This window comes from Protopterus annectens, chromosome 7.part0 (assembly GCF_019279795.1).
Source record: "Protopterus annectens isolate FY-2018-M chromosome 7.part0, PAN1.0, whole genome shotgun sequence".
In the NCBI taxonomy this organism is placed as follows: Eukaryota; Metazoa; Chordata; order Ceratodontiformes; family Protopteridae; genus Protopterus; species Protopterus annectens.
Window position 1 is genome coordinate 593,961,203 of NC_056739.1, and position 25,827 is coordinate 593,987,029.

Here is a 25,827-nt window from a genome sequence, read left to right on the forward strand (position 1 = left end):
TATCCCGCAGGGGATCAGATCACATTCCACCAGGGCTGCATCTACTTCTGCAGCCTTTCTCAGAGGTGTTCCTACCAGGGATATTCTAGAAGCTGCTACCTGGAGTTCAGTTCGTACTTTCACCAAGCATTATCATTTACCAATTTTCTCTAAATCCAGAGCTGGCTTTGCCACTGCTGTCTTGCAGGGCCTTATAGCTGGTCCTAATGCTGTATAAATCCATCCCCCCAACCATAGCTTTGGGAATCTACCCAAATGTAATGATTGCAACAGTGAATCGTGAAGAACATAGTACAGTTGTGTACACTTACCATAAATGTAGATGTTCGAGTGTATTTCTGTTGCAGTCCTGGTTGCCCTCCCTCCAGCCCCCCCCCCCGTTTTTCTCTTACTAGACCTCTACTTTGTTTTACTATGCTTAAAAACCTTTTTGGTGTATTTGCTTTTGGTTGGAGGTATATCTTTGTGTTTTTAATTTTATTTTGCTCCCCATTTGGGGGGCACCTGACATCTGGGGCAAGAAAAACTGATGTAATGGTGTTGGCTGCAAGTTTTATACCCCTGACGACCTGACGTCATGGAAGAAGGGATAGCAACTGATGCAGGACCCAAGACTTTGTTAATCAGGCCGACTGAGGGCAACCTGCCAGCAGATTACCCAAATGTAATGACTGCAACAGTGAATACACTTGAGCATCTACATTTATGGTAAGTGTACACAACTGTACTTTTTTATATTGTCTTGGAAGTGTTTATTGTTTTATGACTTCCAAGATCTGCCTTAGGTCTAAGAAAAGCCCTTATTTATGTATTTTACAGGTAGATGCTAAATGCTTCCAGCTGACATCAGTGGTTGTTTTGAGCCTGGGAACTGAAGTCAGATGACAGGAAATGATGATGTCATGCTGCAAATATCCCAGCAGTAATATTTGAGATATTAATTTGGGAAGTGTCTGACAGAGAGGGAGTATTCTGTATTTTGTCCTTGATCTAACAGCATCAGCTGGAAGACCCATTCACCACATCTGCCTTGCTTGCTCTGAAGTAAGTTATTAGGATACAATAATTTCTCTTAGATACAGTCAGGAATATAGCAAAGATAAATTTAGATGTTTTTCTTTATTTATTTGAGACTGTCCTGCAATGTTGTTGTAAATATTTTCTGTGATTTTGAACTCCAATGTTACAGTGATTATATGCTATTTCCTTGTTCTTTTATTATTTATTATTAAATATATTTGAACCTTTCATTATGGCTGATATTTCTTCATAGGTTCATAGGTGTGTACTAGGCTAATGGTCTTGGGGTTTTACAAGCCTAGCCATAGGATTACCCTGGCATAGTGCCACCTGACCTTAGTTCCCACTGCCTCTGTCGAGTAGAGCCACTGGAGTTATCCTCAGGGTGAATTTTCTGTTTCCCATCCACTCCTCAAGATTGCTCTTGAAGAGGGTCAGCGAGGTGATCTTCTTGACATGTATGGGAAGTCCGTTCCATAGCATGGGCAGTCTGTGGGATATGAATCTGTCCCTCCAGCATGTTCTGTTAATTGTGGTAATGAGGTTGAGGTCTCTGGAGTGTGTGATGTGGACGGATTGGGATTTCTTTAGATGTAGCATTTCTAACAGAGCTGGGTCAGACATGGCTTTGTAAGTCAAGCAGAGATCGCCTCTAAGTAGGCAATGTGAGTCAGAGAATTGTTAGAGTTTTTTGAGTCTGTCCATATAGGACAAGTGTTTAAGGCCTAGGATCCTCTTTGTGAGGTACTTTTGCAGCCTCTCCAGTTGTTGCAGGTGTCTAGTGATGTACATGCCAAGTGGGGCATTGTACTCGATGATTGGCCTAGTGAGGGAAGAGTAGAGGGAGACAGTGACCTCTTTCTTCCTGGATGCAAAACCCTTAGTAATGCAATGTGCCACATAGAAGGACTTTCTGACCACAGTGGCAATTTGGTTATCAAAAGAGAGGTTGCTGTCAACCTGTGCTTCCAGATCTCTTGTAACGCTTTCTGTGTTCAGTGGACTACCATCAATGTGGTAACTCATGGGAACTGGGTTTTTCCCAAAGGGGATGACTGCACATTTTTTTGTATTGAGCTTAAGGCTATGGTTCTGACACCAGTCATTGGTCTCAGTGAGGCCATTCTGTAGGATGTCAGTATCACTTTGGGAGTTTATAATAGCTCCCAACTTGCAATTGTCTGCGAATTTTGTCAGCCAGTGTCCCTTGGTGTTGGTCTGGACTTCAGAGAAGTAGATACCAAATAGGAGAGGACCCAAGACCGAACCCTGTGGGACTCCACTCGTGACTAGTCGGCAGTCTGATGTGGAGTCAGCAACTTTCACACTGTGGGTTTTATCTGTGAGCCAGTTTGCAACCCACCTAGTGGTACAGGGTTGATGCCAAGCTAGTGAGTTTTTTCTATGATCACTGAGTGAGGAATGGTATCAAAAGCTTTGGCTAGATCAAGGTAGGCTGTATGAGCCACCTTGCCTTCATCCACAGCTCTGGTGACTGACTCAGAGAAGTCGACCAAGTTGAGCAGGCATGATCTACCCTTCACAAAACCAAACTGTGTGGGATCCAAAGTTTGGAGATTCCCTATATCCTTGTTTATTAGATCCATGATAATATGTTCCATAGCTTTGCATATCAGACTTATCAGGCTAATGGGGCAATAGTTCCCAGGGTCTGTAGTCACTCCTTCTTTGTGGAGAGGGATGACTGTAGCAGTGCACCATTCTGTAGGGACAAAGCCTGAGGTGAGGCTGTGATTGAACAGGGCACACAGGTGAGGTGCCAGTTCACTCTGTAGTTCATGTAGAACACAACCAGGGATATTGTCAGGTCCCTTGGAGAGTGCTGTTTTAACCTTTGCAGCAGTAATACTGGGTGCCTGACAAATCTAGTGGTATTGTGATTGGTCCTTTGGGGGGGGGGGGGCTAAAGTTGGCACTGAATCTGTCACCCAGTATACTGGCAGTATCTGTTGGCTCGGTATAGGAGGTACCATTGTGCAGTACTCAGAGCAAATCTGGGTATTGGCGTGGAGATTCTTTACATAACTAGAAGGCCTTGTTGTTGTCTTTACTATCTGCAACAATTCTGTTATCATAGCTAGCTTTAGAGGATTTGATGAATTATCTCAACTCTTTGTTGAGGCTGATAAGGGAGTTTTTCCAGTCTTGGGACTTCACCTTATTCTGCATCAGTTTCCTTCTTCTGTTGTAGAGTTTGTTTATGGCAGGGAACCACCAGATTAGCTTCCTTTTTTTTGGAAGAGAGCATCTTGGTTCTATTGGGTATGGCGAGATCCATGCATTTGTTTACGTGTTCGTACATTGGATTGGTGTATGATTCTGAGGTCATGCAACTATTCTCCATTTGTATGGTTGCTGTGAAGTTAGCCACCTCTGTTTTTAGGAGCCCAAAGTTAGCTTTGGCAAAGTTTTTTATGGGGGTTACCTTTGCGGGGGGTGTGGTGTGGATTTCCAAGGTGATTAGATTTTGGTCAGATCTAACCAAGGAGGAGCTGACTATTGGTGTAGAGTGACGTCGCCCATGTTAGTAGTGACCAGGTCAAGGATGTTGGTACCTCTAGTGGGGGTAAGAACGCGCAGGTCCAGGGCATTGGAATTAATGAACTCCAGGAAACATTGGGCAAGTGCATTGGTACATGAGTAGTTTACCCAGTTAATGGAGGGGGAGTTGAAGTCACCTAGTAAGAGAGTGTTAGGTTGAACCCTAATGTTCTCCAGGGTGCTTAGGAACGTGGAGTGCGAGTCTTGGGACATGGTTGGGGACCTATAGCAGGCTACAACCTGAATTGCTGTCTTACCCAATGTTAGCTGCACCTGAAGTATCTCTGATGCGTTATGTTGGGCTACCCGTCTGGATGTGTGTGCATCCTTTATGAATATGGAAACACCACCACCTTTGGAGCTTCGGTCCAAGTTCTGGGGCTGAATGATGTGGAATGAGTTATAGCCTGTTAGTGCAGGGGCGCTTTCTGCTGCCTTGAATCAGGTCTCTGTTACAGCACAAATGTCGATGTTCTCTATTTTAAGGAGTGCTTTGAGCGAGTGCATTTTGAGATTTAGACTTCTAGCGCTGAGCAGCATGACCCTTAGATTGCATTTGTTTGTAGCTGTTATGATGGTAATTTGGTCTTTGGAACACCACCTAAAAAAGGCACTGTAAGGATGGCAAGAGCCTTGACTGGTATCCGGAAGCCATCGAGGTCTGTCAATCATGTCATCCCAGGCAGATACTGGATCCCCTTAGAACGACACCAGAAACTTAGCCAGTTGTTGAAATCAATAATTTTCTGCTTATACTGTGGTGTCATTCTGGGTGATGGTAGGATGTTGCTCAGGGCTAGGGTCATACCCACCTGGACTACATAATCTGAGAGCTCCTCCATATCTCTTTTCATGTAGTCCAGGGAGGTACGTCTCAGGTCATTCACACCCTCATGTACAATGGCAGAGTAATATTTGTACCTGTTGTTGAGGGACCTGAGTGCATGCGTTATGTGGCGGATCCTGGCACCTGACAGGCAGCTGACTGTTACTTTCTCCTTATTCAGCCTAGTGACTGGGACATCAGTGTGCCTCACTGTCGATTTACCTATGACTAGTGTGTTGGGCATGCTGTTTTGCCTTAGAGGCTTTGGTTGAGTGGCACACTGTTTAGGGGAGTTATGTGGCTCGTGATTAGTGTTGTCATGGTGGTCGAGTGCATTTTCTGTCCTGGAGGTCTCTGCTGCTTGGGTAGATTTTTATTGAGAGCCTCTGCGAAGGTGGGTGTGTGGTTTGTGCTTTTATGTGAAGGCAGTGCTGGTGTGTGTTCTAGAGGGCTATGTGTTCCAAAGTGCTGGTGTGTGTTCTAGAGGGCTATGTGTTCCAATGTGGTGTGGTGCGAGTGTTGACTTTCTCCTCTTGACCAGCTATTCCGGTCTTGGCTGGAGAGTGCGTGACTTCCAGTTTGGATATACAAGTGCATCTCTGCCAGCCTTTCCCATGTGTGAGAAATATTTAAGTTCTGAGGGTGCTTGCATATTTATTTGGTGACACTGTGGGGCACTCCTAATAGGTTCATAGGTGTTTACTAGGCTAATGGCCACAAGGGCCTTTTTAAGCCTAGCCATGTATCCCAAATCTCTGACAAGTTCTAATACCCTTGATAAGTGTAGGCATGGGCCTGGGAGATGAACCATTTACAGGTTACCTGTGTCCATTAGAGATAGCCTTGCTCTTGGTTAAAACTACCATTTGGATTAATAGTAACATTACACAGTAAGATTGGACACCCTTTGTTAAGGGCCTTAAAGTAGCTGATAAGGAGTTGGCTGGTGGCAGTAATAACTACCTTATAGTCTGGGCAGAATGGGGCATAGCTAGTAAACCTGTGCCAGCCTTTACTAGGTGTGTGTATATATAAATCAAAGTGTGTGTGTGTGTGTGTGTGTGTGTGTGTGTGTGTGTGTGTGTGTGTGTGTGTGTGTCATCCAGCTACTTGGGCAGGGACACAAAGCACTGGTTGGACAGAGATGGTACTAGAGGTCTTTGCTTGGCCACTTAGCTGAGATCTCAACTGTATAGCTGTGCCAGTAGGCGTCTTACTGGGGAGCTGGAAAAACAGGGAGAAACCAGCCCCGGACTGACTGTGGTCTCTGTGTGCTCTTAAGGGAAATTGCACTTGATGCAGAGAGCTGCAGCTGGAAATACTGTGTGTGTACTTATCATCCTTTCAATGTACTCACTGGTGCTAGTGGTGAGAATTGAGGCTCCTTGATTACTGGGCCAGTGGTGGGGCGTCACATGGGTAATGGAAATAATTGGGGAGTTATTAGAGAAGATAGAAATTTCTTCTGAAAATATAGCTAGGGAGTGGGATAAAATTAAAGCGGAGTTTAAAAATAGGGTAGAAATAAAAGAAAGGGAGATATGGTTAAGAAGTAATGAGAATTATGTAGAGGTGTGGACATGTATAACAGAATAGGGGACATCTCACAGAACAAGATGAGGAGCAATTGCAAAATGCTAAACAGAAATTAAAGGTTTATCTTGATAATATGTATGAGTTTTGAAAGACTGCTGTTAAGCAACTGTTTTTTGATAATAATGCCAGAGCACAAAAACTTGTAGTGCAACGACTCTGGCAGCAAAAAGTAGAAAGGGTTGTCACCAAGCTTAGGGAGCCCATAACAAGGAAGAAAAGAAGAGATCCTGTAGTGGTACTAGAATTATTTTGGAAATTTTATGAAAGTCTGCGTAAAGCAGAGAAACGTGGAGATCAAGAAAAGGTACAAATGGAAAAGTTTACGGAAGAATTAAATATGCCAAGGTTAGAGGTAGATGAGGCTCAATTGCTAACAGTTAGGCTAGGAGAGATGAGATAAAAATGGTGATGTGTAACCAATCCACATGAACGTCCCCAGGTTATATGATATTCATGTGGAAGTTTGGATGCTAGGAGTGCAAAAAACTGATAAAGGTGTGGAGGGTTTTGTTTAACAGTATTTTAAGAGGGGGGAGAATTACCAACATCCTGAAAGAAAACAGTGGTGGCTGTAATACTTAAAGAGGGTAAAGACCCATCAGATCCAGCTTTTTATACAGGTCTATTTCCGTCTTAAACCATGATTATACAGTGCTTGTCTGTACTAGCTAAAAGAATGGCAAAGTTGATTCCAAAATTGATATATCTGGATCAGTGTGGTTTTGTGGAGGGGACAGTAGTGTAAACAGTATGTTTCCAGTCTAAAATCCTTTATTAAGTTAATTTACTTAACAAAGGAGTTTTGACTGGAAACAGGCTGTCTACCCTGCTTGGATTACTTTTGAATAGTTAGAAATTCTGTATAATATTTCAAATTATATATGTTTTTATTGTTTTTTGACTTGGGATGAGTTTCAGTTCGCTATTTCTACTACCATTATCTGTTCTGATTAATGTACAGTGTTAACGAGATATATATGTGGGGTGAAAATCTTCCACGCAGAGAAGTATCTTACACTGTTTTGTTTTTGGACCCACTGTACTTGTTTAGTGGGTTGTTTGAAACTTCGGGGATACCACGGAGATTACTTGTTTTTTGGTTGAAGCATAAGGTGATACATACCTCTCAACCTCTTGAGGACAAGAAATCTGGACAAAGACAAAAATAATGGTGGGCAAATGCCCAAAAATAGGGACAGATTTTTGCTCTAAACTTAAAAAGTTGACAGAATTGCATGATTTGTGTTAGCCTGCATTTTTCTGAAGGATATGAAATCTGAAACTCAAATGTATATCATCATTTAGTGACTTCAGTCTGCAGTGATTGCCAGAAAGCCACTCATTTTATGAGGAACATACCAAAAATATGAGGCAAAAATCTGGACATTCTGTGTGATTCTGATTTAAATCCAGGAGAAGAAATGGCATTAAAATGTGTTTGCATTGAAATGTATCCCCCGACTAAAATATGTTTTTTCTTAATAGGATCCTTCAGTCACCCAGCTTACAAATGCAAGTCAAAACAGTATTGGAGAATATAACCCCTTCACAGAAAACACCAGGCTGGTATGTTTAATTTTATATATTAACTTTTTGAGGGGACATGACTGACAATTGTTACATTGTTAATGATCTGAGTGTCTGGGATCCATAGTTCCTTCATAAAAATGAAGACAGTGTTATTGCTTACAGCTGCATACTTTGTTCATTTATTACTTAAGATTCAGCATTATGAACAAAAATTAAAGTAACCATTACTTAATTTCTGTGCCACTTTCTAAACAACACTTGTGTGGTTTTCTTACTAACTTTGTATAGTTTATTCCTAGGTTATCTATGGGGCCTTGATGCATCAGTAGTGAGATAATTGTAAGGATTTTAGCCTCTGATGCCCACCTCCCCATCAACTGGTATACTTTTTTTTTGCTGTTGAATTGCTGGTACAATGTATTTTTTGCCTGCCATTGACTCAAGATAACCATAGACTGCGTCTGCACACTGCATAGTGTGCTTGCAGTTGCTTGCAAAGAGTTGTCACTAGTTATCTCAAATAATGAAGTAAGGAATAATGTTGACAACAACTTTACATATACTGCTAATGTGCCAAACTCCTAAAATGCCAAACCATATTGCTGTTTTTTTTACTTTTGTTGCTGTGAATGGGTCCTATATTTTTATTAGGATTAGAAAGACCCTACCACTATTCTTTTCTGTGCTGTCACTAACTGAAGTATTTTATATCATGGCTATTCCCTGGTGGTTGTAGAACAATAGAGCTGCAGAGAATCTTTATGTGCAGAAAGGGAAAATTGTATGTACTTCTGTTTTTCAGGGTAGTTTAATGCCTGTAATTCTTCATTTTACACACATATGACTGTTTGTATCTTATAAATATATGCCCAAATATGTGCATGCATGTGCACTTATGTTTGTGTTCTGCAAATACATGCCTGTGTGTGTGTGAGTGTGAGTGTGTGTGTGTGTGTGTGTGTGTGTACATGTGTGTGTCTGTGTGTTTGTTTACGTGTATCAGGGATATGTTTATATGAATTTCTTGAATATAGATTTACATTTGTTAATACATGTACTGTGCATTTTCCATTTGTTTGTACACAGAGTAGGGAAAACATTCACATGCCAGTCACTGTTGCAGGGCATTCTGACAACTGCAGCTGTGTCCGCACAAAATCTTATGTCCGTAAAGCCATAGTCATAATTCTTAACAGGGTGTTAAGCTGAACAAGCTTTATTTCAAGAAGTTAATTTTCTGCTTAGTCCTGTCCCAGCTTAAGCTTTTTTCCCCTTCAGATGCTAGCTTTCTATTAGGAGCTGTCCGATCACTTTGTGCTGCAATGTTTATCTCACAGTTTTGAATGAAGCTAGAGACACAATGTCTGTAAGAAGCATGGTTTGTTAGTCTCTGTAGGAGGAGTAGAAGTTTGTAATTGTTTTATGACTTCCAGAAGCTGCTCCACATCTAAGCAATGCTCTTGTGTGTATGTGTATTATTGATATGTAGGTGCTAAATCCTGTCAGTTTCTAGCAGTGGGGGGTTGCATGAGAACCAGAAGTCAGATGACCAGATGTATGTGATGTCATTCTGTACAGAAATAATGTTTTAATATTAGGTGAGACAGAAGTCCCAGGGCAGTCTGTTTCTTGGAACCTGAGATAGAAAGATCCCTTACCTACTTCATCTTGCCTTGCTCTATTAAGTAAGTAGGAACAGTAATTCTTTAGCTCAGTCAGGAAAATATAGTGAGATTAGTTAAGTATTTTTTTCCTGTATCTGTGTGAATCTATCTATTCATCTGTGTTCATAAGATCATAGGAAGTTACAAGGTCAGTGGCCCTAGGGTCCTTACAAGCCTAGCCAAGTTCTACCCTTATTTCCACAATCAGTACCAATTGCCCCTGTCCAAAAGGGGCACAGGTGGACTCCCCCGGAGTGAATTTATGAGTACCAATCCAGTCGTCCAGATTGCGTTTGAAGAGGGCCAATGAGGTGCTCTGTTTGACATGAAGTTGGAGTCCATTCCAAAGGTGTGAAAACCTCTGGGAGACAAAGCTGTCCCTCCACCAGGTTCTATTAATGTCATATACCAGTTTAAGGTCTTTAGAATGTGTAACTCATGCACCATTTGACTTGCAGATATGCAGCATATCCAATAAAGTAGGGTCAAAGATTGCCTTATATGCAAGGCATAGATCACCTTGAAAGAGAATAAAGTGACAGTTATTTCAGGTGATCCACATAGGAGAAATTCTGAACACCTCGAAGTTTCCTTGTAAGGAAACTTTGTGGTCGCTCCAATTGCTGCAGTTGCTTGGAAAGGTACATGCCAAAAGGGGCATTGTACTCAATTATTAGCCTGATGAGGGAGGAGTACAGAGCGATTATAACTTCTTTTTTCTGGATGCAGTACCCTTACTTATGAGATGAGCCATGTAGAATCCTCTTCTTACCACTGTGGAGACATGGTGATCAAAGGTAAGGTTGCTCTCAACCTGTGTGCCTAGGTCTCCCACCAATGAATGCATACTTAGGGTGTTGTTATTGATGTGGTAGTTAGCAGGAGCATTGCACTTACTGAAAGGAGTGATAATATATTTTTTTGCATTGAGTTGAAGGCCATGACTTTGGCACCAATCCTTTGTGTAAGACCCTCTTGCAGGATGTGGAGATTCTATGACCACTCCCAGTTTGCGGTCATCAACAAACTTTGTCAGCCACAGACCTATAGTTTTAGCTTATACTTCAGAGAAATAGATTAAAAACAGTAGAGGTCCCAGGACTGATTCCTGTGGAACACCCTGGTTACAGGTCTGCTTTAGGAGGTAGATTTCGCTATTTTGACTATATGGGTTTGGTGAGTTTGTCAGTGATGTCTGAGTGGGGGATAGTGTCAGAAGCCTTGGCTAAGTCTAGGTAGGCTGTATACACAGATTTCCCTTTGTCCAGGGCCTTGGTGACTGTCTCAAAGAAGTTGACCAGGTTTAACAGGCATGATCTCCCTTTGACAAATTCAAACTGAGTAGGGTCATGTGTTTGGAGATTTCATATATCTTTGTTGATAAAGTCCATGATGTTTCACTCCATGGCCTTGCAGATAAGGCTAGTCAGGCTAATACGTCTGTAGTTCCCGGGGATCAGTGGAATCACCACCTTTGTGCATGGGGATAATGGTGGCCTTTTTCCATTCAGCTGGGACAAAGCCGGTGCTTAGACTATGATTGGAAAGAGTTCCCAGTGGTGCTACTAATTCTTGTTTGAGCCCATGTAGGACGCAACCTGGAATGTTATCAGGCTCCATAGATGCTGGGTTTTTGGCCTTAGAGAGGGCGTTTATGACCTGCTCTTCAGAGATACAAGGTAGAGGACAGGTGGTAGGGATGTCATGGGGTACGTCTAGTGGGGACAGGGGAGTGAAGTTTTCACAGAACTTGTTAGTTAACAGGTTAGCTATGTCCACAGGCTCAGTGTATGTGGTATAATTAAGTACCAGTTCAGCCCAAATCTGGGCCTTTCCTTTTAGGTTATGGATGTAACCAAAGACCGCCTTATGGTTGTCCTTAGTTGAGGAAGCTAATTTGGATTCGTAGTTTGCTTTGGAGGACTTCATAAGAAGTCTATTTGCTTGTATAAGCTGAAGAGGAAATTTTTCCAGTTTAGGGCTTACATCCTCTTACTGTTGGATAGCAATTTCTTCCTCTTATTGTAAAACTTATTAATGGCAGTCGTCCACCAGGCAGGTTTGCTCTTCCTTGAGGAGCTTGTTTTGGTCCTATCAGTTATGGCCGAATAAGTGCAGTTATATAGGTGTTTGTATAAAGCATTGGTGTAAAACTCTGCATAGTTGCGAGTTCCATCCGAGGAGGGAGAGATGCATTAAAGCTGTTTATACCGTTCCATAAGAGGTTATAATCTGCTTTGAAGAAATTTTTTTAGTTTAGTTGTTGCTTGGGGGGGGGGGGGGGCAGGTGTAATAGTTACTTTGACTGAGACTGATTTGTGGTCAGATCTCACTAGAGAAGACCTCACAGTGGGGGTGCTACAGTGGTCCCCCATATTGGTAAGCACCAGATCCAGGATGATGGCACCCCTTGTGAGAAGTATCAACCAGCTGGTCCTGGGCATTGTAGATAACGAAGTTGAGGAACCTTTGGGAAAGTGAGTTAGAGTAGGAGTAATTTACCCAGTCAATGGATGGGTAGTTAAACTCACCCCAAACCATGGTGTTTAGATGCATCTTCATAGGCTCAAGTAAATTCAGATAGGCAGAGCGGGTGTCCTGATTTATGGGAGGGGGTTCTGTAGCTGGCAATGACTTGAATAGGTGCCCTACCAGCAGGTAATTGCACCTGAAGTATCTCCAGGGGAATCATACTGTATAACCAGTCTGGAGGTGTATTTATCTTTAATGAATATCGATACACCACTTTCTTTAGTTTTCATGTCTTCAGTTTTTGGTCTGAACATGTGTAAGGAGGTGTAGCCTGGTATGGCTGGGGTGCTCCCACAACCTTGAACCTGGTCTCTGTGACTGCACAAATACCTGTGCTATCCAAGGTGAGGACTGCTTTCAGTGAGTGCAGTTTCATGTTAAGACTCCCATCATTTAGCAGCGTAATCTTTAGATTTTTTTAGATGGAGTTTTTACATAGGGGATTTTGTCCTTGAGACACTGCCAAAAAAAGCACAATGGGGGTGGTAAGAGCCTTGGCCAGTAGCCAAAATCCCAAGGGTGACACATGAAGACCATTGAGGCCTGTCTATTATGTCTTCCCAGGCTGACAGATACTGTATCCCCTTAGAATGACATCAGAAATTAAGCAAGTTATTGAAACTAGTCTTTTTCTATTTGTACTGAGGCATCATTCTAGGTAAAAGTGAAATGCTGCCTAAGACTAGGGACATATCTGCCTGAGACGCAATCTGAAAGCTCAGTCATGTCTGTCTTCATATAGTCCAGAGAGGTACATCTCATATAATTCCCACCAGCATGGACTATGACAGAGTCATAACATTACCTGTTTTTGAGATACTTGCGTGCATGTGAGATATGGTGGATCTTGGCACCTGACAGACTGCTGACTGTGACCTCCTTCTTATCCAGCCTGGTGAGAAAGAAGTCTGTGTGATTGAAACTCTGGTGTTTACTGTAAGTAGATATTTCATATTTTCATGTTCTTTTATTATTAAATATATTTAAACTTTTTATTGTGGCTGGTACTTTACTTTATAGAGAATATTTTTACCTTTGAGAGTACTTGTATCTATTGGTGACACTGTGGTCACTCCTGAAGCCTGGCTGTTTGGTCAACATTACCATTTGTATTAATATTAATTTCAGTCAGTATAATTGGGTATCCTTGCAAGAGCCTTGGGTAGCTGGCTGTATAGTGTCTGATGGCAGGGATAACTACCTTTATAGTCTGGGCTTGGGTAAAGCAGCATACTTCCTTCCCAGTACTGGCACCTGATATCCATGCACCCTGACTCCTTCCAGCACTGGAGAAACAGTTGAGCCTACCAGGAACTGCCACATTCTTCACCCCACCACTTTAAGAACTAATCCTACTTTTATGCCTGAAGTGGTATCAAAGTTTACTTTGTACCTAGCAATCCATTTCCCCTTCTTTCCTGAACCTAAAAATGATTCAAGGTATAGACTATGGTATGTCCGCAGACAGCTCAGGTGCTATCTTGACAGGAAAATCTTTAAGGAACACTAATCAGAGGTTTATTTCCTGTGAAGGTAAAAACGTAAGGATAACCTGTGACAAAACAGACGTTTTCTAAATGCTTGTCTTATGCTATTACCTTTTGTTATACACACTGTAAGGCAATTCCACAGGCTCAGTGCTTACACTGCGTGGTCATTTCCTTCATATGGCTTTTTGGAAAGAGGTGGATTCTAGAAGTATTATAGAAGCAGCAAATTAGTCCTCTGTGCATACCTATACAAAGCTTAACAAACTAAATTCCTTTTCCAAGTCTAGGACAGGCTTTGCTAGTACCATTCTCTAGAGGCTGTTGGGCCCTCATCCTTCCTCTTCTCAGTCAGTCAGTCAGTCAGTCAGTCAGTCAGTCAGTCAGTCATTCTAATCTATGGTATTCTACCTATGTAGCTAAGGCTACAGCCGCAGTGATCAGTATGATGAACATAATGCAGTGGTGCAAGTAAATGTACCATAAGAGTACATGTTCAAATGATCACTATTGCAGTAGTTACTCCTCCATCCTCCATATTTTTTTAATTTTTTTTTTGCCAGCGTGAGGACTTCAAATTTTACTTTCCTAGCATTTTCAGTGTTCGAGCCTTCCAGTTGCTGTGAAAGCTCAAGGGCTTGATTCTCAAACCAGTCTTTTTCCTTCACTTCAATTGAAGCCGACTAATGGTTTATGTGCATGGAAGATGCTTCTGAGGTTTTGGATGTCTGGATGTTCTGTCCTGTGCAGGATATAACCCTTATTGCTAAGGCTACTGCATCAATGATCATTTGAACATATAGTGTTCTGGTAAGTTTACTTAAACAACTGTACTTTTTCTACTTTATCTTTTGGCGATTTATGTTGGCTTCTCTTTCTGCTTTTGAGGTCTTATTCTTGACTAACCTCTGAAGCAGTTACTAGTCTCTATAGTTGTATCTTCCTTGTCTGTAAGAAGAAGGTGTATATTTTATTGCTGTGGGAAAGGGTGGGTGAATATTCTTCACTCAGTTAGGATGGCTAACCTGAATCTGTTATGAGTATGCCATCTGTGGATCTGTCATTTGCCGGGGAGTTTCCTATTAAAGTGACCATACAGAGAAAATGTTTCCTTTTCCAAGAACAAGAAATATTTGCTTGAATTTGCTAAGGAGATCATTTATTTATTTATTTTTTATTTGTTGACCAGGTTTGTCTGGCTGAGCTGATGGCCCTTTTTCAGCGGAGGCCTGGGGAGAAAAGCTCCACAAATAACAATGAAATTTTAAATGAAAATACTATTATAAACAAAGCATTAACAGTTTCAAGTTGGAACAGTAAATGCACAAAAATTATTTACGGAGTTTAAGTTGACATTTAACTTAAGATATGTGCAAAAAATGGTATGGAAAGTTTTAAGTACAGCCAAGGTAGTTTGTTTATTTTATTTATTTTACTTTTGTTTACTGGGAAAGTCTTAGTGGGCAGGGTTGCCTGTTTTCAGTGGAGGCCCGTGGAGGAAAGCTCCATACATTATGACTGTATATGAAATACATAACAGTACAATATGTCAGTCCAAACAAAAAAAAAAATTAATTTAGAAAAGAAGCTTATAAATTTGTCAAAGATTCCCATGGGTATTAGTAGTGTATGGAACAGATGAGAATATTCACAACATTGTTATACGTAACAGCAGTGTTAAGCTGAAAAACATAATATGTAATTCCCTAAACATTGCTATTGTTTGCATTACAAGGAAGTATATGAGTTTGAAGTTATTGGGAGACCATATAGCAGATATTAGTTATAGTTATGATTCAAGATATAGAGGAGTTATGGAGATTGGGGTTGAAGGACTTAGCTTGTATCGGAACATGTACATATCCAGGACTTGGTGAGATAAGTTTTAATTGAGTTTTGAAGATGGTTTTGTTTGTCTGATTCCTAATTTTGAGTGGGAGGGAGTTGCACATGTTTGCATTAGTACAGGAGTGAAGGGAATCACCTGAGATATAACTACTTTTGGATACTTCTAACAGTCCTTTGTTGGTGGACCTTAGCTGATGGCTCTTGGTGGAATAGTTAATTAGTTCATGTAGGGCTAGAGTTTTGTTGAGGTAGTAGAGAATTTGGTGAACTAGAGTGAGTTGATTTAGGGTCAGTACATTTGGTAATTCAGCTCAGGATAGTTTCCGAAGGGCTTGACAGTAATGAGATCTGTAGGAAGAGTCATTTGCAAATTAGGTATCTTAATACGACAAGTGGATAGTTTGTTTAGACTGGCTGTATTTAGGTTTAACTAGGATAGGAGAAGCAGAAAGTAATGTGGAGAGTAGGTGGGTTCTTGCTATGGTAGTTTTACTATTGGAAGTCAGGTAAGTTTTACATCAGTAGAGTGTGCCTAGGTTTTTGTACACTTTTGTTATGGTTTGAGCTATGTGCTTGTCGAATTTCATGTTTTGGTCCATGATGACACCCTGTAGCTTGATATATGCAACTGGTGTGATATGGTGATATCAGGGGCAATAACTGTAAAAGGGGGAAATGGGGTCTATAGCTTTGGAGGGGTGAAAGAGCAAAAGCTGTTTTGGGGGGGGGTTGGGTATTAATTGAGAGTCTGCTAACCAGGTTTCAGTGGCTGTGAAGGATTTTTGGGTTATTTTCTTTAGAAGTTGGAGAGGGGGGGGTGAGCAGATTAGGCTAGAGTCGTTGGCGTATTGGACTAGGCTTGCATAAAGGGTGGGTTTATGGAGGTTGTTTGTGAATATTGTGAAGAGCAGGTAACCGAGTATAGATCCATGAAGCACTCCTAGGGTGATGGGGGAAGGGGATAGAGTGTCTTGCCACTTAATGGCTTGCTGTCTGTTAGAAAGATTGTCTTTAAACCATAGGAGTACAGAGTTATTTAGTTTAAGTTCTGAGAGAACAGTTAATAGTTTGTTATGGGAGACTGTATCAAATGCTTTGGAGAGGTCTCAAAATACAGTTGATACTAGATTACCTACATTCTGTTGCTGATTAACCTGGTTGGTGAAGCTGATAAGGGCAATGGTGGTGCTGTGGCCAGGTTGAAAACCATGTTGAGTTTTGGCTAGGAGATAGTTAGAATAGTTAAAAGATATTTTAGTATTTGGGAATGTGTACATTTCAGTAAGATTTTTGGGGATAGTATGGATGTTCTTCGTGTTTTACTGTTGCAGTCATTACATTTGGGGTAATCTGCTGGCAGGTTGCCCTCAGTCGGCCTGAATTCCAAAGTCTTGGGTCCTGCATCGGTTGCTGTCTCCTCTTCCATGACGTCAGGTTGTCAGGGGTATAAAACATGCAGTCGACGCCATTTTCTTTAGTCTTTCTTGCTGCACGGTGCCCGAAGCAGAAGCAGTTCGCAAGTGCCCGTCGGCCGACTCCTGAGATTTTCGTGTTCGAGTTTCAGATCTAAAGTCTTCATTAAAAGTTAAGTACCCCATTGGGGAAACTTTTTTCTTGCTTTTTACCTATGTCAGAAAAAGTTAATAATTGTATTACTTGTGGGAAGCAAATACCTCATAAGGATTTCCATTTATACTATATTCCTTGCCTAGGCCCTGATCACAACATGCCTGGCTGTTGGTTTTGTGCTAGATTTAACCAACGCACTATTAAGCATTGGTATATATTTTTGCATCAAAGTATTTTGGAAATAGATTTAACAACCCAGAAATGTCATCTGATAGCAATCCGACTACCGGAGTACATAAAAAACGCAAGGAAAAGAACAGAGAAAGGCAGTCGAGATCCAAAACCGACAACGAAGCTTCTCCTAAGCCAGTCGCCGGTACTCAGTGAGGTGCTTTCGCAGCCCCTGATACCCGCTACCTTTGAGTCGCAGGCCTTTACCGGCACCCATGTGGAGTCCGGCATGCCTCAAGATACTCAAGGTATTGGACCGACGGATGCATCTCCCTCGGATGGGTCCGGAGATGCTGAGCAGGCACCGGCTTCTGAGGGTGTATTCAGACCTCAACATTTATATATCAAACCGACCACAGCTGCAAAACCAAAGACAAAAGCAACTTCTAAAACTAAAAAAACTGAAGCAAGAGCCACATGCACAGGCCTCTATGCCTAAAAAACAGATGATCAAAATGGCTGAAGACCTTATTACCTTGATCAGGGGTACCCATCCCCCACCAGATAAGAGGCCTAGGCAAGACACTGATTATGAATCTTTAGATCAGGTTTCTATTTCTTCTGATTCCTCTTCTGATCAGGAATTATCTATACCTCCCTATGAATATTCTGATGATGAGGAGTCTATTCCATCTGCATCTCCTCCTGAGGATTATTCATTTGGAGAAACCTTGCATACTTTGAGGGAGCATTTTCACTGGGAGTGTCAAGACTTCTCAGAATCAAAAAAGAGGCTCAGTGATTTCCTTCTTCTCCCTCAGCACAAGCCTTTAGCCATTCCCCCTGTTTTAGACATTGTGGATGATGTGTTTTGGAAGTCAAGCTTGACCCCTGACTCCTTACCTCCGGCTCCCAGTAAGGCTGACAGATATTACAGGGTCACATAAATTCTTATTTAGAAACCCTGCTGCTGATACTGAAACTATTTCACAGGGCCCAAAGGGAGTTAAGGCCTCAACAGTAAAAAATCCTACCCCTTCTGACAGAGATTCAAGGGCACTGGACAGATGTGGAAAAAAGGTTTATACATCTGCAACCTTGGCAATCAGGGCCTTAAACTGTCAATTTCATATGCTTAAGTACCAACAACATGTTATGGTTTTGCTGAAACAGAAAATGATGATGATTTCAGAATGTGCAGGAAATAAAGAATTTCAGGAATTATTGCATGCAGCTGAACAAGTTGGAAAGCATACTTTGCAATGTGGTTTTGATTCTTTAGAAGCCTCCTGCAGGGCCGCAGTTACTGGATCTGTGATTAGAAGGCATGCCTGGTTAAAGGAACAAAATTTGCCTGATCATGTTAAAGCTAAATTGCTAGATGCACCTTTACAGCATGATTCTCTGTTTGGTATTAAGGCAGAAGAGGTTTTAAAGAAAATGGAAGACAAAGCTAAGTCTATGCAAACTGTTAAAGACTTCTTACAAGTGCAGCCACCAAGATTTAGTAGACACTGGCCTACAAAAAATTGGTTCTTTCCTGTGTCAGAGCTCAAAGGGGCAAATCCAGATGCCCTAAGGGTTCCTTCCAGATACCAGGCGCAAGACTCATATAGGTCAAAGCAATGGGGCACATCCACCTCCAAATCTGGAGGAGATAAAGCACAAACCTACAGAAAGCAATCCCAGTGACTTCCCTCTGCTTACACCAAGCACTTATTTGGCAGCACCCATAGGGGGAAAATTAGCACTTTTTGCTCAAAATTGGCAGTTAATAACCCAGGACAAGTGGGTACTAAACATCGTATCACAGGTATACAGATTCCATTTCCACACTCTGCCATTGACAAATGGTTTGCCAGATCTGCCAAAAAAACAATGGGCAGAGGCACAGAAACAGGTTACGTCACTCATGTATATGAGGGCCATTCAGACAGTACCAGAACAGGAAAAAGGGCAAAATTTTTACTCAAGACTGTTCTTGGTACTCAGAAAGGACAAGGCCTGGCAGCCAATACTGGATTTATCGATTTTGAACACATACCTGGGCATTCCAAAATTCAGAATGCTGACTTTGCAGTAGCTTCTGCCCATGCTGGGCAAGAATGCTTGGCTGGTGACTTTAGACCTAAAAGAGGCATACCTGCATGTCCCAATAAGACAGTCGTGCAGAAGATACCTCAGATTCAAGGCTGGCTTAATGCATTACCAATTTTCTGCACTGCCCTTTGGCTTATCTACTGCACCCAGGGTCTTTACAAAGTGCCTGGCACCAGTAATTGCATTTTGCAGCCAAAGAAGTATACAAATATATCCTTACTTGGACGACTGTCTCATTCAAGCAGAGAACAAGGACACTCTTCTTCGACACCTGGCGTTTGTGAAAAGGCTTCTAACATGCCTAGGGTACACAAAAAATGAAAAGAAATCAAAACTAGTACCCTCCCAAAAGATAACATTCCTGGGTGCAAGCTTGAATACAATTGCCCAGATGGCTTACCTCAGACAAACAAAGGCAACTGACTGCTTACTTCAAACTGATGGCAATAAAAGCACAGTCTTCTGCAAGACAAATTCTGCAGGCTCTGGGCTACATGGCATCCTGCATCCTACTAATTCCATATGCAAGACTGCATATGAGGAAACTTCAATGGTACCTAAAAAGTTTAGGGAGTCAACATTCACACAGTCTGGAAAGAATGATTCCTCTCATTCCCTGCCTGCAACAGGAGTTTCTATGGTGGGCAAAGGCCTGTCACCAGAACATGTGACGGCCCTTCACTCTACCCCCTGCCAGCCAAACCTTAACAACAGATGCATCAGATTATGCCTGGGGGGCCTACATGGCAGGAAGATGCATTCAGGGCATATGGCCACCAAAACAAATGCATCTGCATATCAACCAGAAAGAGATGCTAGCTGTTCAAAATGCCCTAACAGCCTTCAAGGACTTACTTCATCCAGGGCAATTACTGATAAAGACAGACAACACCACAGTCATGTGGTATATAAACAAGCAAGGGGGCATGCACATATACCCCCTTTGCAGATTAGCCATGGCACTGTGTGACCTATCAAATACATCTTCAAGCTCAATTCCTGCCAGGAATACAAAACACTCTGGCAGACAATTTGAGCAGAAACCTTATGGATCCTCACGAGTGGAAACTAAATCCACAAGTCTTCAGCATGATAACAGAGAAATGGGGGAGCCCAGACATAGATCTTTTTGCCTCTCCTCAAAATTATCAATTGAAAAGATTCTGCACAAGGACTTATCACAGACAAGCATGGAAAGTGGACGCTCTATCCTTCAGTTGGAAAAACCTATCAGTTTATGCATTTCCTCCTCTGCCTCTTCTACCCAAGGTCCTCCTAAAAGTCAGACAAGAGAGGCAAAAGATTAGATTAATTGCCCCGAACTGGCCCCGCCAATACTGGTACCCAATCCTAAGGAACTTGTCTCAATATCCAGCTTGGACCTTGCCTCTAAGACCGCAACTACTGTCCCAGCAAAACAATCTGATCCTGCACAATCGACTACTGACTCTGAACCTGGCAGCATTGCTAATCATGTAGTCATACAAACGACACGTGTCAGTAAAGCTGTGATGGATGTCATTTTGGAAGCCAGAAGGCCTAGTACTAGAAAATCTTATGCTGACAAATGGAAGAGATTCTGTGCTTGGAATCGAGCACAAGGAACTGATACAGCAGAAACATATATTCCTCAGATATTACAATACTTGACTGAGATGCTTGACAAAGGCCTATCTTTCTCATCAATCAAAATCCATGCCTCTGCCATTTAGAGCCACCAATCTTTTCTCATCCTTTAATAAAGCAGTATCTTAGAGGAGCAAAAAATTTAAGGCCTCCTAGCAGATCACCATTACCTGCATGGGACCTCAATTATGTGTTGGAAAATCTCACCCTGCCACCATTTGAACCAGCTGCTACCACTGGTATAAAGCTCTTAGCATGGAAGACAGCTCTGCTACTAGCAATTACTTCAGCAAGAAGAGTTTGAGCTACAGGCCCTCATGGCTGTAGAGCCTTTTATCATATTTTATCCAAACAGGGTGTCTCTGAGGACAAATCCTACTTTTATGCCTAAGGTTGTTTCCAGTGTGGCTCTTAACTAAACAATTCATCTGCCAACTTTTTATCCGAATCCGCAGAACAAAGGGGAGAGAATTCTGCATTCCTTGGACATACACAGACAGCTAAGATTCTACTTGAGCAGGACTAAAGCTCTAAGAAAAACTGAGCAATTACTAGTGTCATATGCTGCAGGATCAGAAGGAAAGGCTATTTCAAAGCAGACAATTTCAAAGTGGATAAGCCACTGCATCCGTTTCTGCTACTTACACCATGGTAAACCTGTGCCAAAGGGCATTAGGTCTCACTCCACCAGAGCTGCAGCTACTTCAGCAGCCTTTCTCAGAGGAGTACCAACCAAAAACATTCTAGAGGCTGCTACATGAAGTTCTGCTCACGCCTTTACAAAGCATTACCATTTGCCTCTTTACTCTAAGTCCAGGGCAGGCTTTGCCACTGCAGTGCTGCAGGGCCTTATAGCCGCACCTAATGTTTAGCTCCAGCCTCCCAACCATAGCTTTGGGATTCTACCCAAATGTAATGACTGCAACAGTGAAACACGAAGAACATAGTACAGTTGTGTACACTTACCATAAATGTAGATGTTCGAGTGTATTCACTGTTGCAGTCCAGGTTACCCTCCCGCCATCCCCATGTCATTCTAAAGTTCATCTTTCCTTCTCTATCTTCTACAACCTATGTGGCGTGGTGCATGTAGATGAAGGTAAAGTATATATATATAGCTACCTATTTGGGGGCACCTGACATCAAGGGCAAGAAAAACTAAAGAAAATGGCGTCGACTGTATGTTTTATACCCTTGACGACCTGACGTCATGGAAGAGGAGACCACAACCAATGCAGGACCCAAGACTTTGGAATTCAAGCCGACTGAGGGCAACCTGCAGATTACCCCAAATGTAATGACTGCAACAGTGAATACACTCAAACATCTACATTTATGGTAAGTGCACACAACTGTACTTTATTGGGCAGTAGTTGGATAACTCAGTCGAGTTTCCACATTTGCATAGAGATATATGTGAGATTTTCCAGATGATTGGGTCTTTTTGCTCGTATATTGACCTATTTATAATTGTAGAGACAGGGTATGAAATAGCTTTGGCTGCAATTCGGAGGTATTCTGCTGGGAGTTTATCAGCTGCCAGGGTAGTGGACCTTAATTTACATAATTTATGTACAGTTAGTGAAGATCATACAGGTAGTGTACAAGTGGGAATATTTTTAAGATTGAGGGGCAGGTAATTTCCTAGATAAAATGACTAAGAGAGTTAACACATAAGCAAAATAAAACCAATGACAGCAGACAGTAAGCTATGTAGGACAGGAAGACAGTTTATGATGGATGAGTGCAGTGACATGACCAGGAACTTTTTTAGGTAGTCTTTGGTGTCCGATTTAAATTCTTTGAGTTGTTTAATTCATCTAATTTCCAATGGAGTTTTGTTGCCTTTTGAAGAATTAGGCAAAGAAATAAAAAAGTTTCCAACTTCAGGCATCGTGGGGGAGGGTGTACTTAAGAGCTTTCTTCTCCATCTGATTAATTTGATCTAAGGAAGGCATGGCTTCAAAATTCTGTCTTGAAGACTTCTATTTTCTGAGACTTTGTCTCAATTGAAAGAGATTTTTCATTTGGAACAGAATAAAATTCCTATTGCACAGAAAGTGTTCATGATTTATTACGATTGGTGTGCCTAAATCTGCTGCTGTTCCTTCTGTTTTGCCTGATTTAGAGAGTGTTTTTCTCACTGCTTTTAGTTTGCCCAACAGTCAACCTCACTCCCCATGAAGTCTGACAAGTAATACAGGGTACCACAGACTCATAAATATTTCTTTTCCAGCCCTAATGCACATCCAGCAATAATTTCTTTATCTAAAATTGCTTCTGCCAAACAGATAACTGATGATGTGAAATTGTTCGATCTCGCCATTTGTTCTTACACATGGGTTCAGAGCCGATCCTCAGCTCTGAGTTGGCCACATCGCCAGCTCCGCATCTTCGAGAAAGCTCGAGGCACAGTTCTATCCCATGATCCTCCTGTGCTAACCCTCAGATCTAGTTTGCCGCTAGCAGCAGATCGCATCGTGAGAGGCTCGGGCCAGTATTTTTTCATGCTATTATACTATTCCTCTTTTGAAGTTTGTAGTTTTAAAAGTAGTTTAAAAAGTAGATTAGTAGTGTAGAGTGTGATAGTTTATTAGAGAGTGTGTTTTTCATATAGCTAAAGTAGTTTTAATAGTTTAGTGTTTTTTCTTCAGTTAAGGCCTTGTTGTTATTCTCAGGACTGACAGTAGGATTTAAATTGTTAATTTTTCTGCCTTAACTTATTCCTCTCTTTATATATATAGAGATAAGTATTATTCCTATGTTTAGAGTGTTATAGTGTGTTATTATATATACATACATATATATATATATATATATATATATATATATATATATATATATATATAGTGTTGTTAATATTTTGTTTACTAGATATAGAGTGCTAGTATGTCTGAAAAAGCTAAGTCAGGCTTTAAAAGGTGTCAGTGTGGACAAAAGATGTCCATAACTGATAACCATTCTTCCTGTGTCTGCTGTCTTGGCCCTCTCCACTTGCAGGAAGACTGTTCCATCTGTCATTCCTTCAGTGGGAGGGTCATGCTAGAAAGGCGCAGGAAGTTGGCGGACAGAGGGTTATTAAAACCCGACTTTCAGGAGGCCCTGGATAAGACTGAACAAGTGTCCAAGTCTTCGAAGGGGTCCAAGTCTTCGAAAGTGTCAGAGCCTAAGTCCTCGGCTCCGAGCACCTCTTTTCAGATTCGGATGCTGGCTCCAAAGACCTCGGGGTTGGGCATTGAATGTTTGTCTCTGATCGAGACTCAGGTATTGGAACCGGTGTCGGAGGTACCACCGCCTTCAGTCCTTCGCTCGGTGACAGCTTCGGCCCCTTCGACCCGTTCTTCGAGGCCGCTTTCTGACTCTGACGTGGACCGAGTGGTACAGAAGCTAATGGAGAACCCGGCTCCGTCCAAACTAATCGAGGTTTCGTCCCAGTTGGTTTCGAAACTCGAGGCTCTTCCCGCCCCTGAGACAAATCCTCCTCCGAGACCCGTCGAGTCATCAGAGCCAGGAATCGAAGAGCCGATGATTGTAGAGCCCTCGATGCCAAAGCCTCCAGTAGCGCTATCGGCACCGTTGACCTCGACACCTTCGGAACCAGCCGGGGGGGTCTCTGAGCCGACTATGTTTCCTAGGTTCCGGGGCGGACAGTCGAACCGAACTTTCGGTTCCGACACTCCCCCTCGGGGCCTCGGCTCAGATCAGCTCGGATCCGTCCTCAAGGTCGGAGCCCATGGTCCCGGTTCCGGGGAAACTACCGGCTTCTTCGGAACCGATGGGGTCCTTGAACCGGGGCACCGGTGCCTTCGACATCATGAGCAAGGTCTTGTCTGAACAGACACATACGTCATCGGCATCTTCTTCTCCTCCCCCAAGGGGTCCACATTCTGCTTCTGTACCTTCAGTTCCTACCAAGCGTCGAGACCCAATGTCTCAGCCAGCCCCAGAGGGCACCCCTGGTTCCTCGGATGCCTCCCCAGAAGCCCCCTCAGAGGATGTACCGAGGAAATGATTGTGCAAGGGGAGGCACATTGATTCCCCACAGGAATCTCTGACATCTGATACCGATTTGGATGAAGCAGAAGGGCCCCCACGGTCCCCCTCTGAAGATGTCTCCTTTGCTGACATTTTGGAAATCTTGAAACAGAGGGGAGACTGGCAGACCCTTGCTCCTTCTGTAGACGAATCGGTGTTGCTGAAGGCATTTGGGGCTCAACCTTCTACCTCCTGGGTGATCCCTCCCTTTGACGAGCTCATGGACCTGATAGCGCGAAGGGCGTGGGAGACACCTGATACAGTGGAACCGGTCCCCCGCAGGCCCAACAAATATATCACGGCCCCTCAAGACAAAAGCTTTGACTAAAGGAGTGCCAGTGGATACTATGGTGGTGGCGGCAGCCACTAAGAAGGAAATGTCTGAATCATCTTCCTCTGTTCATCCTCCTAATAAGGATTCTAGGACGATGGACAGGTATGGGAAGCGCGTGTTTAGTTCTGCGACTTTTTCCATGCGATCACTGAAGTACCTTACGCATTTCACGCGTCTACAGAGAGATCTCCTCAAGGAACTGGGAGATACTCTCCAGGGCAATACAGATGCTGCTGTCTCCGAGAAAGTGACAGCACACCTTAACACCCTCAATTCCATAGTTAACTCGTCCATGAGGCTCATTTCATATGCAGCCGAAGGTTCGAGTAGGGCGGCAGCCTCAGCAATTGCTCTGAGGAGACAATCCTGGCTGAGCCTATGCTCCTTTGTGGAAGCCTTCAAGTCTTCCTTTGCTAACGCCCCTTTTGATGGTGCCTCACTGTTTGGTCCCAAAGTAAAGGAGACTCTCACTAGGTGCGAGCAAGAAGGGAAAGCCCTGTCTGCCATAGGGGTCCGTTTTTCCGCCCCATCTAGACCATACCCCAAAGGGCAAAGAGGAGGAAAAATGTGGTTCCGAAAGACTCAGGGATCCTTTCAGCCCACACAGAGTGATGCCCCCTCCAGAGGCAGAGGAGGGGGAAGAAATGGAAGACACCGCCCAGGCAGAAGAGGGGCTCCGCATGAATCAGGGCAACAGAGATACATTCTCTGGGAAGCCCTTTCAGCACTCCTTAGTGCATGCCTGGCTGTCCTACTCTGGAGGCAGTCGGGGGTCATTTGGCTTTATACCCAGTGGCCTGGCTAAATCTTACATCGGATTCCTGGGTAAAACGCATAGTTACCAGGGGCTACAATATTCCATTTATAGAAATTCCACCTGCCCCCAAAAAGCTCCCAGATGTTCCACCCAGTCTATGAGACCAGGCA

At 42.7% G+C, this 25,827-nt stretch overlaps 1 protein-coding gene across 1 annotated transcript in view; it reads left to right on the forward strand.

Moving 5' to 3' along the window:
* SCAMP2 (secretory carrier membrane protein 2) overlaps positions 1-25,827 on the forward strand; it is a 1,193,990-nt gene that overhangs the window by 296,057 nt on the left and 872,106 nt on the right. Inside the window, exon 2 of the mRNA XM_044077186.1 lies at positions 7,490-7,570. Within this exon, the coding sequence (XP_043933121.1) occupies positions 7,490-7,570 (81 nt within the window). The remainder of the gene's footprint in view (positions 1-7,489; positions 7,571-25,827) is intronic.